At 37.4% G+C, this 13,731-nt stretch overlaps 1 protein-coding gene across 5 annotated transcripts in view; it reads left to right on the top strand.

Moving 5' to 3' along the window:
- Window positions 1-11,638, top strand: part of CDK8 (cyclin dependent kinase 8) — a 136,369-nt gene extending 124,731 nt beyond the window's left edge. For 3 of the 5 annotated variants that reach the window (XM_037741699.1, XM_017537529.2, XM_037741698.1), the window contains 7 exons: window positions 20-163; window positions 2,586-2,655; window positions 3,458-3,530; window positions 6,827-6,924; window positions 7,658-7,736; window positions 7,855-8,013; window positions 10,356-11,638. In XM_037741699.1, coding sequence (XP_037597627.1) covers window positions 20-163; window positions 2,586-2,655; window positions 3,458-3,530; window positions 6,827-6,924; window positions 7,658-7,736; window positions 7,855-8,013; window positions 10,356-10,481 — 749 coding nt within the window. In that variant the 3' untranslated portion in view covers window positions 10,482-11,638. The remainder of the gene's footprint in view (window positions 1-19; window positions 164-2,585; window positions 2,656-3,457; window positions 3,531-6,826; window positions 6,925-7,657; window positions 7,737-7,854; window positions 8,014-10,355) is intronic. The other 2 variants (XM_017537530.2, XM_037741697.1) reach the window with 2 other exon arrangements.
- The last annotated feature ends 2,093 nt before the right edge of the window (window positions 11,639-13,731 follow it).

Below are 13,731 nucleotides of genomic sequence, written 5' to 3'. Positions count from 1 at the left end.
TTTTCTTTTTGTTTTAAAGATATTTGGGCTATAGGGTGTATATTTGCAGAACTACTAACGTCAGAACCAATATTTCACTGTCGACAAGAGGACATCAAAACTAGTAATCCTTATCACCATGACCAGCTGGACAGAATATTCAATGTAATGGGATTTCCTGCAGGTACACATTATACGTTTTTGTTTTTGTTTCTAAATCACTGTTGTTTGAACTTAGATGTCTTCGTTGGAGAGGTATATATTTTTAGCTGATGAAAGCTACTCTTGAGTCTGTTTTTTGACTACATTTATCAAAGATCCTTAGAAACAGCAAAATTTGTGGAGTTTACATATTGGCTTGAAAATATTTATGAGTTTCCTGAATTTGAGGATCGTATTTTTGTTTCATTTTCTTTTGCTTTTTTGTTTTGTTGTTTGATATTTGAAATGATAATATATTTACAATATCTGTATTAAAAAGGTATCTTTAGCTCTTAGCAGTAGAAACTATAAATGAATTCAGTAGTAGAAATTTTTTTTCTGTCAGTAAATATAATACTGCCTCTGTATGGCATCCAAATATAAATTTTGAACATTATTTCTATTTAGGACACTATACAGAATTACATTATATTGAATAATAGCACTTACATCTTCTCTTCGAGCAGTCACAGTGTGGGTGAGAGTCATAGTACTCCACGGTGAGTTAGCCTGCTGTCTTGCAGCAGAGATGGTTTACATGTATCCCATCCCTGGCGTTAGATCTCTCCAATTGTGTCTCAATCCCTGGTTATACTACAGAACTGGAGTCACCAAAAACTGCTCAGAGGTTCAAAATAATGGGAATTTGTTTAAAACACCTAAATTTTGGCTAATCAAGTACTTAGTAAAATGTGTTTCTTATTAGGAATATTTCTCAGGTCACTATAACTCAAGACTAATACAGATAACATCTGAGAGTTTTAATTCTACATTCCCTTGTAAGGGTGTTGTCAGTCAATGCCGAATAACTACGTAGACGCTGCCTTTCTCCAAAATTGGTCACAGTTTGGGGAAGACCTCTGTGGTTATGGGAATTTTGTTCAGTAAATATTTATTGAGTACCTGCCATGTGCCAGGCACCATCTTAAGCAAAAAGTTACTAATGATGTAACAGATATGATTATTGCCCTCTTGGAATTTACATTATACTGCTATATGTAGAATGTTTAAAAAGTAGGTATGGTTTGAGTGGAGACAGAAGAATTATCTTTCCTTCCTTCTTCTGAATGTGTCTACCATTTCTGAGCCCACGGGCAAGGCATAGCTTCTGTGAGGGAGTAGATGAAGTGAGTCTTATCAGTGAGTCTTAATGTGTGGGTCAGAGGTTAGGATGGTTTATAAAGGAAGCTTGAAAAGCAGGCAGCAGAGGTTAGATTTGATAGCCAAAGAATGAGAATCCATAAGTTCTTGAGTACAGAGACGTGATTTATGTTATGTTTTAGAAAGATTAGTAAGGCAGTGGTAGGTAAAAGTCAGTTAAAAAGAGGCAACTGAAATCGGAAACCAGCTGTAGCAGTGCTGCAGACATAGAGTGAGAGTGATGATAAGGATGGAGAACCCTTTAGGCAAATGGAAATGTTTTATAGGAAGTGTATAAGTGAGGGAAAACTAAAAGATTATTTTAAGATTTTTAGCTTCAGAAATTGGAGCCAGGAAATAGTTAAGGAGAAAATTCCATTTAGGAGGGTAAGTGTATATTTACTTTACAGTATGTGATGTCTTTGGAGGATAGTTACCAAATATTTTTACAAGTTCAAAGAAAAGCAAGCCTCCAAAGGCCATTTAAAAGCTAAAGGTGCTGTTAAGCTGCCTGTTACAGTGCGGTGCACCTAGTAGACTCTCAGGAAGACCCATTGGCAGTGATGAAGAAAACAGGTTACGTCGCATGTATTGTTTGAGCAACTCTGATGCCAGCAAAAGTAGCTGAAACATTTTGTACTTAACGTATTTAGGAGCTGGGGTTGTTTTGGGTAATGTTATTGAGACTAGCCAAAGTACCAGCTGACTTATTAGTATACTAATTATATCCTACCCTATTCTACTTCAGATAGTTATTACTGCTTACATTGATTGTCTGTGTAAAGAAATATATTTAGGAAGGGGAAAGGAGGGCTGCATCATAAAAAGAAGTATAGTTTAAAGCCACTGAGGGGAAGATCTTAGATTTCTCATTGAAGAAATTAGTTGCTGATTTAACGAAGAAATTTGGTATAAAAGGGAAAATAAGTAGTTTTACTAATAGAAATAGGACTATTTAATAAGAGAAATAGAGATATTTATAACTCATTCACTAATGATAGAAATTGAGGCAGCTTATAGTAAAACACAGAAAGTAGGCAGTTTAAAATTTAAAAAGATAAACAGGTATCTAAAGTTATACAAGGGATAAGGAATTGTGTTTATAGTTTAGGATGTTTGCTGTCACTGAACATTTATTTGAAATCTGAGCTTTCTTTGTGGAGGTTGAATGTACAGGAAATGTAATGAATGTGGTGATAACCTTTTTAAAAATTCTTGAGAATAGGAACTTAGGCAACATAAAAATTTATCAATGTATTTCACAGATAAAGATTGGGAAGATATAAAAAAGATGCCTGAACATTCAACATTAATGAAAGATTTCAGAAGAAATACGTAAGTTGGAAAAAAAGACCCTTTGTTGATTTTTGCTTTACCAGAATACCCAATGTAGGACTTAATATTCAACATAATAAAATACTCAATATAAGATTACTTTAATAAATAATTTTACTTATTTACTTTAATAAATATTTTTCATGATGGCAGTCTTCATTTCTTAAGATGCTTAAATGATTATATACAAAAGTGACTAATATTAGCAGCTGATTTGGATATAAGAAAAAAAATTATTTCCATATTTACTACTTTTTGGAAGCTAGGCATTAGTGAGAAGTATCACAGCTGAATAAATAAAAGTCTAAAATAAACTTTGCTAATAGCTGCTTGCTTACCAATCTAGGTTATAGTAATTTTAAGCAAGTTTTAACAGAGAAGAATGAACATTTCACCTGTTTACAATGCAAAGCCAGGGATTGGGAGAGTCCAGTTTATATACCTATAACAAAAGTATTTTACTTTACACTTATTGGTAAGGCTGAATTAAACTTTTGACCCAGGTGTTATTTAAAATAATTGTTAAAATATAATTCATGTGAAAAAAAAACAAGCTACTTAGTGTCTGTTATTTGTGAAATTGTCTTACATTTAATCATTGGTATCCATTCAAAAGTGACCATTATAGATACTGAATGAAATATAAAATTGATTTAATTCTACTCATTTTGTGCTTATTATACTGTTTTCAATATATATTTTATATCAGTTATGATCAGAATAATTCTCATCAAAAGGACTTAAGCCAATGTAAAATTAACCTCAAGTCTAACACAGCTATTTCATAGTATTTCTCTTTCAGGTATACCAACTGCAGCCTTATCAAGTATATGGAAAAACATAAAGTTAAACCAGATAGTAAAGCATTCCACTTGGTAAGCTTTAGATAACAGTATTAATGAAATGTATTATTTTCCCTAATTGACTAGCCCAACTAAGGCTTTTGTGGATCAATTTATATGGTTACTTAGCACTCAGAGTGCTTCCGTGATAAATGCAGAGATCTTGTTAGTGCATACCAATAAGGACAAAATATTTGCTTTTCCAAATTCATATCATGGTTTGACAGACTAATGCTTGGCACATTAGATTTTCTAAAGATAGTGATGGTAAGAAATCTGTCAAAACATTTATAAAATTATATGTATTGTTTCTTATCTGTTACTTTAAATTTTTTAAATTATCAGAGAAGTATCAAGAAGGAAATAGTCTCACAGTTGATAAATAATTAGATTGTTTTATATTTTAGCTCTTTGAAAGACTGTTTACAAAGTTCTTAACTTCCACAATACCTCTTATAACCTTAAATGTTAACAGTCCTTCAGTGATTATATGTGCTATTTGATTTTTCTGGAAGATTGTGACAGATACCATATTTATCAATGTGTAATGGAAAAATGATTTAACCTAGAATCTAATTAAATCCGTGCACTAACAAGGTAATTTGTGATGAAATTATATTCACCATTATGCACTTAAATTTGTTTACAATAAAATTTCCATTGTTACAGCATAATAGTTAAAAATGTTTTTCAGTTTTATGTTTTCAGAAAAAGGTTTATAACATAAAGAGGGAGTTTGGGGAAGCAAGTTATATTTTGCTTGGCTTGAAATTCTTTTAATTCTTATTCCCAAGTTCTTAAATGAGAATTCTTTCACCTTGAAAAGTAAAACTTTCCTTTATTGCAACCAGGCCACTTGGCAAACATTTCTTCTGTTCTACTTCTGTTTCTCCTTTTTCTCCTCCTCCTACTGCCTCTCTTTCTATATTTTCTACTTACTATTACCTCAGTTCACATTTTATATCATGTATTTCATATCTTAGCAATTTAAAAAGTAATCCTTAACCTACCACATTACCACACAATCTATTATCCAAATAATGGTTTATTACAGCGTACTTATAGTAGGACCCAAATTAGAGGTTTAAGTTAGATCCTTCAAAATTATGGATGTACTGATTCTAATAAAATAATGATAGTGGCAGTAGATTAGAAGTCATGACTTAGGAGAATTATTATTCTCCTTGATTCCCTGCTACTCCTTATAGTCTAAGACGACTCTGCCTACCATCACCACTAAAACTCTAGAGATATACCTTCCTTGTAGCTTATTTGCTTGTTTTTACCAGGGTGACCCATCTTAATTGGAAGTAATCTTCAGTAGTCCCTTATGAAAGCCCTGTTATAATTCCATTAAAACTGTTGGGTATTTTAAACAGCAAATTCAGGCCTTTCCTCCCTAAAAATAAAATTGTGCTTTCTCTGAAATATCAGATCATTAAAATTAAATTTTAATCTCACCATTCTTTTTATCTGCATCTTAAAATATATTGTATCTTTTTATCCTCTAAAATTTGTCATCTCTCTTTAAGTCTTTTTTTTTTTTCTTTTGAGACACAGTTTCACTCTGTCACCCAGGCTGGAGTACAGTGGCACATTCTTGGCTCACTGCAACCTCTGCCTCCAGGGTTCAAGCGATTCTCATGACTCAGCCTCCCCAGTAGCTGGGATTACAGGCACGTGCCACCATGCCCAGCTAATTTTTGTATTTTTAGTAGGGATGGGATTTCACCATGTTGACCAGTCTGGTCTCAAATTCCTGACCTCAGATGATCCGCCCATGTTGGCCTCCCAAAGTGCTGGGATTACAGGCGTGAGCCAGCACGCCTGGCCTCTTTTGAGTCTTAATGCGTCTGTTAGCTCGTTGGTTTTCAAAGTACACTGTCAGTCCAGCAGCATAGCATCATGTAGGACCACGTTGGAAATGCAGGCTTTTGCCTCCTGTTCACATCTACCAGTCTGAAACTCTGTGAGGAGGGCCCAGCAGGCTGTCTTAAGAAATTCTCCAGGTGATTTTGATGCATCCTAAAGTCTGAAAGTCACTGCATTAGATCAGAGTATAAACTAAGAGACCACATATTAGAATCCAGGTGAATGCACCATATTTTAACTAAAAAATACTGAATCTTCACATTCGTGTGGCTTTATAGCAATAATAATAACAGCAAGCACTTACATAGTACTTTCGTTGCTCTAGGTACCATTATAATTACTCTCCATGTATTAACTCATTTAATCCTGAAAACAATAGATACTATTTTTCATCTCCATTTGACAAATGAGGTAGCAAAAATATTAAGTAACTTATCCACTGTCACTCAGCTGATAAATGTTGCATCAGGATTTGAATGGAGCAGTCCACTTTCAGAGTCTCCACTCATCACACAACTCTGTACTTTATAAGCTGTGTATCACCGTTTTTATTTAGACTAGAATAGCACTGCACAGTACAACTTTCTGTTATGATCTGCACCGTGCAGTAGCGGAGCCAGTAGCCACATTCCGCTCCTGAAATGTGACTGGTGTAATGGGGAGATTGACTTTTTTATTTAATTCAGTTTTAATTAACTTGGATCTAAATCGGAATTGCTACATGTGTTAGTGTATTATTTGTGTAACAACAGCTTTTTTCCTTAATAGAAAAAGAATAGAAAATATAAGAATTTTGGTCTTGTTCTCAATTGGATAAAGCAATTTAGGCAATGGGGGCAGGGAGCATTTGTTTAGTCAGAAAACACAAGCAAGAGTAAAACAAGTAAGGTTATGAATATTGGAATGACTAAAGTGTGAATTACTACATTAAATTTAACAACTAGGAGTTTTTGTTGTTAATTGGAATGAATATTTTCCAAATTCTGGTGTTATTCAGTAGAAATACATATTCCCAAGGCCAGGCACAGTGGCTCACGCCTGTAATCCCAGCACTTTGAGAGGCTGAGGTGGGTGGATCACCTGAGGTCAGTAGTTCAAGACCAGCCTGCCCAACGTGGTGAAACTCCATCTCTACTAAAAATACAAAAATTAGCTGGGCGTGGCAGCGTGCAACCGTAATCCCAGCTGCTAGGGCGGCTGAGGCAGAAGAATCGCTGGAAGCCGAAGGTGGAGGTTGCAGAGAGCCAAGATCACGCCACTGCCCTCCAGCCTGGGCGATAGAGCGAGACTTTGTCTCAAATATATATATGTATGTATGTATGTATGTATGTGTGCGTATGCACACACATGTATACACATATAGAAATTATCATATTTTCTGCATATCCCCTCACATATGTGCTGAAAGATAACTGTGAGAAGCAGTACAGTCATGTTTTTATGATTTGTGATTTCAGCTTCAGAAGTTGCTCACCATGGACCCAATAAAGCGAATTACCTCAGAACAGGCTATGCAGGATCCCTATTTCTTAGAAGACCCACTTCCTACATCAGAGTAAGTGGCCAAGTTAACTCACCAGCATGATGGAGTTTTTGGAGCATGCTTTCTTCTGGTTGTCAACTCTAAGTTGCTCCTCCTCTTATGTGGGAACCCAAGGAAATCCTTTATGACAAGCAAAAATGAGCTCTGCTGACTAAAGTTTCATTTGGGGGCTTTCCGGCTAAGAGGCATTCCTGTTCATCCCTTGCTTTAGGAAATGCTGATTCAATTAGTTTCAGCAGTGATCCAGCTATTCAGTGGCAGGTTGGTTATGCATGCTGTAGCTCCTTCATCACACCAAGATTGCTTCCTGCCTGCAGTTACAGTTTCATTCTCCCAAATTGCAAATATAATTCCCAAATGTGTCCCTATACCATCTTTTGTTTTATTAATAAATGTAGTAGGAAGGGTAAAACAAAAATTGTCTTTGAATCGTGACACGTTTCAGCTGGAATCTATACTTTGGCTGTAGTAATAAAAGAGTAATGCTGGTCTAAAAGAAGAAAGCTGAATCGTACTCGATGATTATTAATCATTTGTATAGAGCTCAGGCCCTCAAGTAGCCTGCTGTAATATTGCTAGTTACAAAGAAGAGATTGATTTTGTCACAGCTGCATGAAGGTGCTTATATTTGCAAATATGGAGACAAAGTTCATCTTAAAAGATTAAGATGAGAATCTCCTAAATGAAGCATTTGGAATATTGATTAGTATACCAGAAACTGTTTTTTTCTTTTTCTTACTATCAGCGTTTTTGCCGGTTGTCAAATCCCTTACCCAAAACGAGAATTTTTAACGGAAGAAGAACCTGATGACAAAGGAGACAAAGTAAGTATTAAAGTACTGTTGGCAGCTCCTTGTTTCGTGAATGACTCCATAATGCTTTCCGTTGTGGGTACATTTTGTTCTCCCTCTGAGCTGAACTTTTTCTTTTTAACCAATTGAGAAGAACCAGCAGCAGCAGCAGGGCAATAACCACACTAATGGAACTGGCCACCCAGGGAATCAAGACAGCAGTCACACACAGGGACCCCCGTTGAAGAAAGTGAGAGTTGTTCCTCCTACCACTACCTCAGGTGGACTTATCATGACCTCAGACTATCAGGTATTCCAAGTTTATTTTGTATTGACTGCATGTTAGTGTTTACATATGGGTTTATGATCATGGGAAAATGTGATTTAATTGAGAAATACTGATGTCTGTATACTGAGGGAAGTACATTGACATGAAATGTCATTGGCATGGAAAAGTACTGACAGTGGTGTAGTAGCAAGGGTTTAGACTTTTGAACTAGACTTGGAATGGTCAAATACAAATTACGCCATTTATTAACTGTGTGACCTTGGACAAGTAGGATAATATCTCCTGGCTTTAGATTTTTCATCTGTAAAATGAGACTACTAAAACCTAACTTGCAGCTGCTGTCAAATTAGACATGAAGTGTCTTAACATCTAGCTTGCAGTAGGAGCTTGGTATCTATTGTTTTGAAACAGTATTCCACAGTGATTAAGAACATAGGCTTTCAGATCCCAGTCTGGCCACTTACTTCTCTGTATCCTTGAGTAAGTGATTCAGATGTTCTCAGTTTCCTTGTTTGTAGACTGTGGATAATAATCAATATGAAGCTGTAGTAAGGATTGCATGAGATAACTCTGGGAGGTAAGTATTGTTGGCATTTCAGGAAACTGAGGCTTTCAGAGGTTAAATAACTTTCACATGGACCCCCAGCAAGCCAGTTATAGATGCAGGACTCATACTTTAATCTGACCACAGAGTTCTGTTGTCTGCTTATGGATCCTATCATGGAATTGTCAATTATATTGTGAAAATTGTATACCCCCTCCCTTTGTCTTCTGCTTGTTCTAACCATATTCCCAACTACACTGGGTTTCAGTGTTGGAAGGATACTGAAAACTTGACCAATTAGGATTATTTACATACCAAAAAAGAGAGAGAGAGAGAGAGAGAGATGTTATGAAACTGATAAGGAAGGTCCCCAGTGTCCGTTACTGTACTTTCAGAATTAGGTATTAACTCTTTCGTTTGGTTAGGGAAGAAGTCCAGCCCATCACACCATAGAAATCGTTGTGTGAGTCGTAAGTCTCTCCTAGTTAGCTAAACAAGGACACTAAGGGCAGACATCTGTGGGAGTGGTTTGTTCCAGTATCTTTTTCTCCCTTTCTGGATGGGAAGAGTGTATCTCTCTTGGCCCATGAATGTGTCTGCACTCTAAGGTGACGGCATCCTTAGAATGAAGCAGAGCAGCGCTCTGACCTTTGCTTCTGGACCTGAGAAAATGATGCTGTGCTGCTTTGCTGATGTGATTGTTGTGGTTAGTCTTGTGTGGGTGATTTTAAAAATAGTATTTCTGACTATGATTTCATGTGCCCAATCTTTTTAAAAATGTTACTTTTGTTAGGATTGGCAGAATTTGGAATTATATGACTTATTAAATATGCTTTGAAAGAGAGAAGTAACAAATTCTGGTTAATCTTTTATAGTGTTTGTCTTGGGAGCAAATAATGAGAGAGAGAGATGTGAGAATGGGAATAAGAATCTAACAGATCAAATTAGAGAACCTCAAACCATCACATTCTTTCTCTGTGCCATTTTAGAATTGAGAACACCACCCTTCTTACATGTTATATTTTTACTTTTGTATTAAACTTGTAGCAGAAAATGAGATTCAATAGTTTAAAGGGGCCAGGCATAGTGGCTCATGCCCATAATCCCAGTGGTTTAGAAGGCTGAGGGGAGGATCACTTGAGGCCAGGAGTTCGAGATCAACCTGTGTAACATAGCGAGACCCTGTTCCTACAAAAAAAAATTTCTTAAAATCAGCTGAGCATGGGGGTGCGTGCCTGTAATCCCAGCAATTGTGATACCATTACACTCCAGCCTGGGTGGTAGAGTGGCACCCTGTCTCAAAAGAAAAAAAAATAGTTTTAAGGGCATAAACATGTATTAATGCCAAAGAAATGGATTCTGTGGTACCTTCTCTTACATTCATTTTTATTATTTATTCTTGTGTGGGTTGGAGGGGTTTCTACTGAAGAAAGCACGGAAATAAGCTTTGAATTTTTATGTATACATCATTAAGTTTCTTGTGTAAACATCTTAAGCAAATTTACCAAGTAGATACAAAACAGCATGAAAAGGGCTTACTGCTGTAGAAAAAAAAAAAAATGTATTTGCACAGCATAATAATAAGCTTAGGGTTAATATTATTTACTGGCAACATTTCTGACCTTCCCCAAGAGAAGAGGATGTTAAAAGATTGGGGGTTTCTGTCTTTAATTCTAAAGTTAGTATGTAGCACAAAACCTATACATCCTTTCTTCCTTGAAATATAATGATGCTTCAGTCACATACAAGTTTTGCTGCTTGGGATGGAACTGCCCCCTAGAAGCTCCTGAATCACACTTCTCCCTCATCTCCTTTCCAGCGTTCCAATCCACATGCTGCCTATCCCAACCCTGGACCAAGCACATCACAGCCGCAGAGCAGCATGGGATACTCAGCTACCTCCCAGCAGCCTCCACAGTACTCACATCAGACACATCGGTACTGAGCTGCATCGGAATCTTGTCCATGCACTGTTGCGAATGCTGCAGGGCTGACTGTGCAGCTCTCCACGGGAACCTGGTATGGGCCATGAGAATGTACTGTACAACCACATCTTCAAAATGTCCAGTAGCCAAGTTCCACCACTTTTCACAGATTGGGGTAGTGGCTTCCAAGTTGTACCTATTTTGGAGTTAGACTTGAAAAGAAAGTGCTAGCACAGTTTGTGTTGTGGATTTGCTACTTCCATAGTTTACTTGACATGGTTCAGACTGACCAATGCATTTTTTTCAGTGACAGTCTGTAGCAGTTGAAGCTGTGAATGTGCTAGGGGCAAGCATTTGTCTTTGTATGTGGTGAATTTTTTCAGTGTAACAACATTATCTGACCAATAGTACACACACAAACACAAAGTTTAACTGGTACTTGAAACATACAGTATATGTTAACAAAATAACCAAGACTCAACATGAGATTATTTTGGTACACCTTTCTTTTTAGTGTCTTATCAGTGGGTTGATTCATTTTCTACATTAATCAGTGTTTTCTGACCAAGAATATTGCTTGGATTTTTTTGAAAGTACAGAAAGCCACATAGTTTTTCCAGAAAGGTTTCAAAACTCCCAAAGATTAACTTCCAACTTATAAGTTTGTTTTTATTTTCAATCTATGACTTGACTGGTATTAAAGCTGCTATTTGATAGTAATTAAATATGTTGTCATTGATATAAACCTGTTTGGTTCAGCAAACAAACTAAAATGATTGTCATAGACAGTGTTTTATTTTTCCTGTTGGTGTTGCTGATTTGTGAGCATGCTTTAAGATGAAAAAAGCATGAATGATAACTTCCTTAAAAAGGTGCGGCATCCAATTCAAATATTTTCGTCCTGATTTTAAAGCTGGTTGGTATAGTGCTATTAAAATTTTGTTCAGTTAATTTTCCTTTTGAAAACTTGTTCGCACGTTGTTTAGGGTGCCCTTACTTCAGCAAAGGAGAAGGAATAGGAGAGCCTTAGAATTTTTGAGGAAAAAAAACCCTATAACATACAATGTACTGTATCAAGCTATTTTACATGAATGACACAAGTATTCTGAATAAAAAATAATTGAACATTGTTAAAAACAAGGTGTTATGTAATAAATTTATTTTTCATAAATCAAAATATGGAGTCAGCTGTATTTTTTATACGTACAGAGAGTTTTTGTTTTAATTTTAAAATACGCCTTAACAAGTGGCCTCTGAAGAAATCTCTTCACTCTTCATTAATAATACCTATGTGTCTGTTTCCACAATGGAGTAGTGACTGGAGTCTTAGATATGGATCCTTTTTTCTGTTATACTTGGTACCATAATGTAAGATATGAAACACAGACACCTTTCTAATTGGAAGATACTGCTATCTAATTGGAAGATTGAAGGTGAGCCTTCAATCGCTGGAATAATTCCTCATCTATTCTGTGTTGTACTGAGAAGGATGTGATTGTTACATCCCTAATAATTCGTTTTCCTCCTCCTTCAGAAAATACAGAAGATTAGGGAAAACACTAACATTTTTTATTAAAAACCCAACTCAATGATATAAAAACGTTCTAAAACAAAATACCTGAGGAATCTCTATCCTGATAGGCATAACCATACAGTAAGGGGAATTTCTAGGAGCTGAAATGTTTCCATTTTAAGTCCTCCGCCCCAGTGCATTCTCAGGATGTGTGGATCTGGTTATGAGTTCCCCTTCTGAGCTCCCCTACTCCATAGTTTGGTTTGGGGTTTTTTTCTTTTTTCTTTCCTTCTTTTTTTCTCTGAGATGGAGTCTCGCTCTGTCGCCGAGGCTGGAGTGCAGTGGCACGAGCTCCACTCAGTGTATCCTCGGCCTCCTGGGTTCAAGAGATTCTCCTGCCTCAGCCTCCCAAGTAGCTAGGATTATAGGTGCCCACCACTGCACCTGGCTAATTTTTGTATTTTTAGTAGAGAAAGCGTTTCACCATGTTGGCCAGGCTGGTCTCAAACACTTGACCTCAAGTGATCCGCCTGCCCTGGCCTCACAAAGTGCTGGGATTTCAGGCATGAGCCACGCAGCCCAGCTGGTTTCTGTGGTTTTTACCTCTTACTGTGCCTTCTTATTTCCAATCCTTTCTCATTGTTTTCCTTTTTTTTTTCCTTGCCTTTAAAGCTGAGGTTTTCAAGCTTAGTGAATATGAGAATCCTCTGGAGTATTTTTCCTCCCTTCAGTATCTAGTCCCCGAGGTTAGAGTTAGGATGGAACATGAAAGCTTCATTTTTGTTTTTTGAGACAGAGTCTCACTCTGTTGCCAGGTGCCAGGCTGGAGTGCACTGGCACGAACTCGGCACACTGCAACCTTCGCCTCCCGGGTTCAAGCAATTCTCCTGCCTCAGCCTCCCGAGTAGCTGGGACTACAGGCACGTGCCACCACACCCAGCTAATTTTTGTATTTTTTAGTAGAGACGGGGTTTCACCATGTTGACCAGGATGGCCTCGATCTCTTGACCTCGTGATCCACCCGCCTTAGCCTCCCAAAGTGCTGGGATTACAGGCGTAAGCCACCACACCCTGCCTGAAAACTTCATTTTTAATAACCTCTAGTGGTCTGAGGAATATATGTTAAAACACACACACAACTCTAGGGTTACGCACCTTCAGGCTGGTCTGAAGATTGAGCAAACATTAGCAGGAAAGTGGCTTGGAGAGAGGGCTACTCTACTGACTTGAGTTTTCTATGTGAATTTCCAAAAGCAAAACCCTGACAGTCCAAGAGCCTGAAGGCTCAGTTCTCAGATTTTTGTTTCTCTGTCTGTCCCCATTCTCTGAGTTATCCTGCTCCGTCTCCTGTCCTGTCATTAAACATAGAGGTGACCATTGAGTGTACATCCAGCTGGCATTCTCCCCGAGCACCTGGTTCCTGCATTTACTTGGATCTGTGACAAGTATCATCCATACCCACATGCCTGCCAGCACTCTCTGTTCCATCCCCTGGCTTTATTTTTTTACGTAACCCTTAGACCTGAATGATGACATCTATTTGCCAATTTTCTGTTTCTTCCCAGTGGGATGGAAGCTCCCTGAGAGCAGGAGTATCCTGTTCCATCTCAGACCTGGCTTCTCAGTCTACACTTGTGCCCCGGGTGCTGCCATCCAGGCTTATGACTGATAGGCTGATAATTCCCAGACTTCTAATCCAGACCTCCCTGTCCTGTCCGACTCATTCCCACATATCTAGACTGAATGCGTCCATGCCC

Source organism: Cebus imitator, unplaced genomic scaffold (assembly GCF_001604975.1).
Source record: "Cebus imitator isolate Cc_AM_T3 unplaced genomic scaffold, Cebus_imitator-1.0 Scaffold103, whole genome shotgun sequence".
NCBI classification, from domain to species: Eukaryota; Metazoa; Chordata; class Mammalia; order Primates; family Cebidae; genus Cebus; species Cebus imitator.
This window is presented reverse-complemented; position numbering and strand designations above follow the sequence as displayed.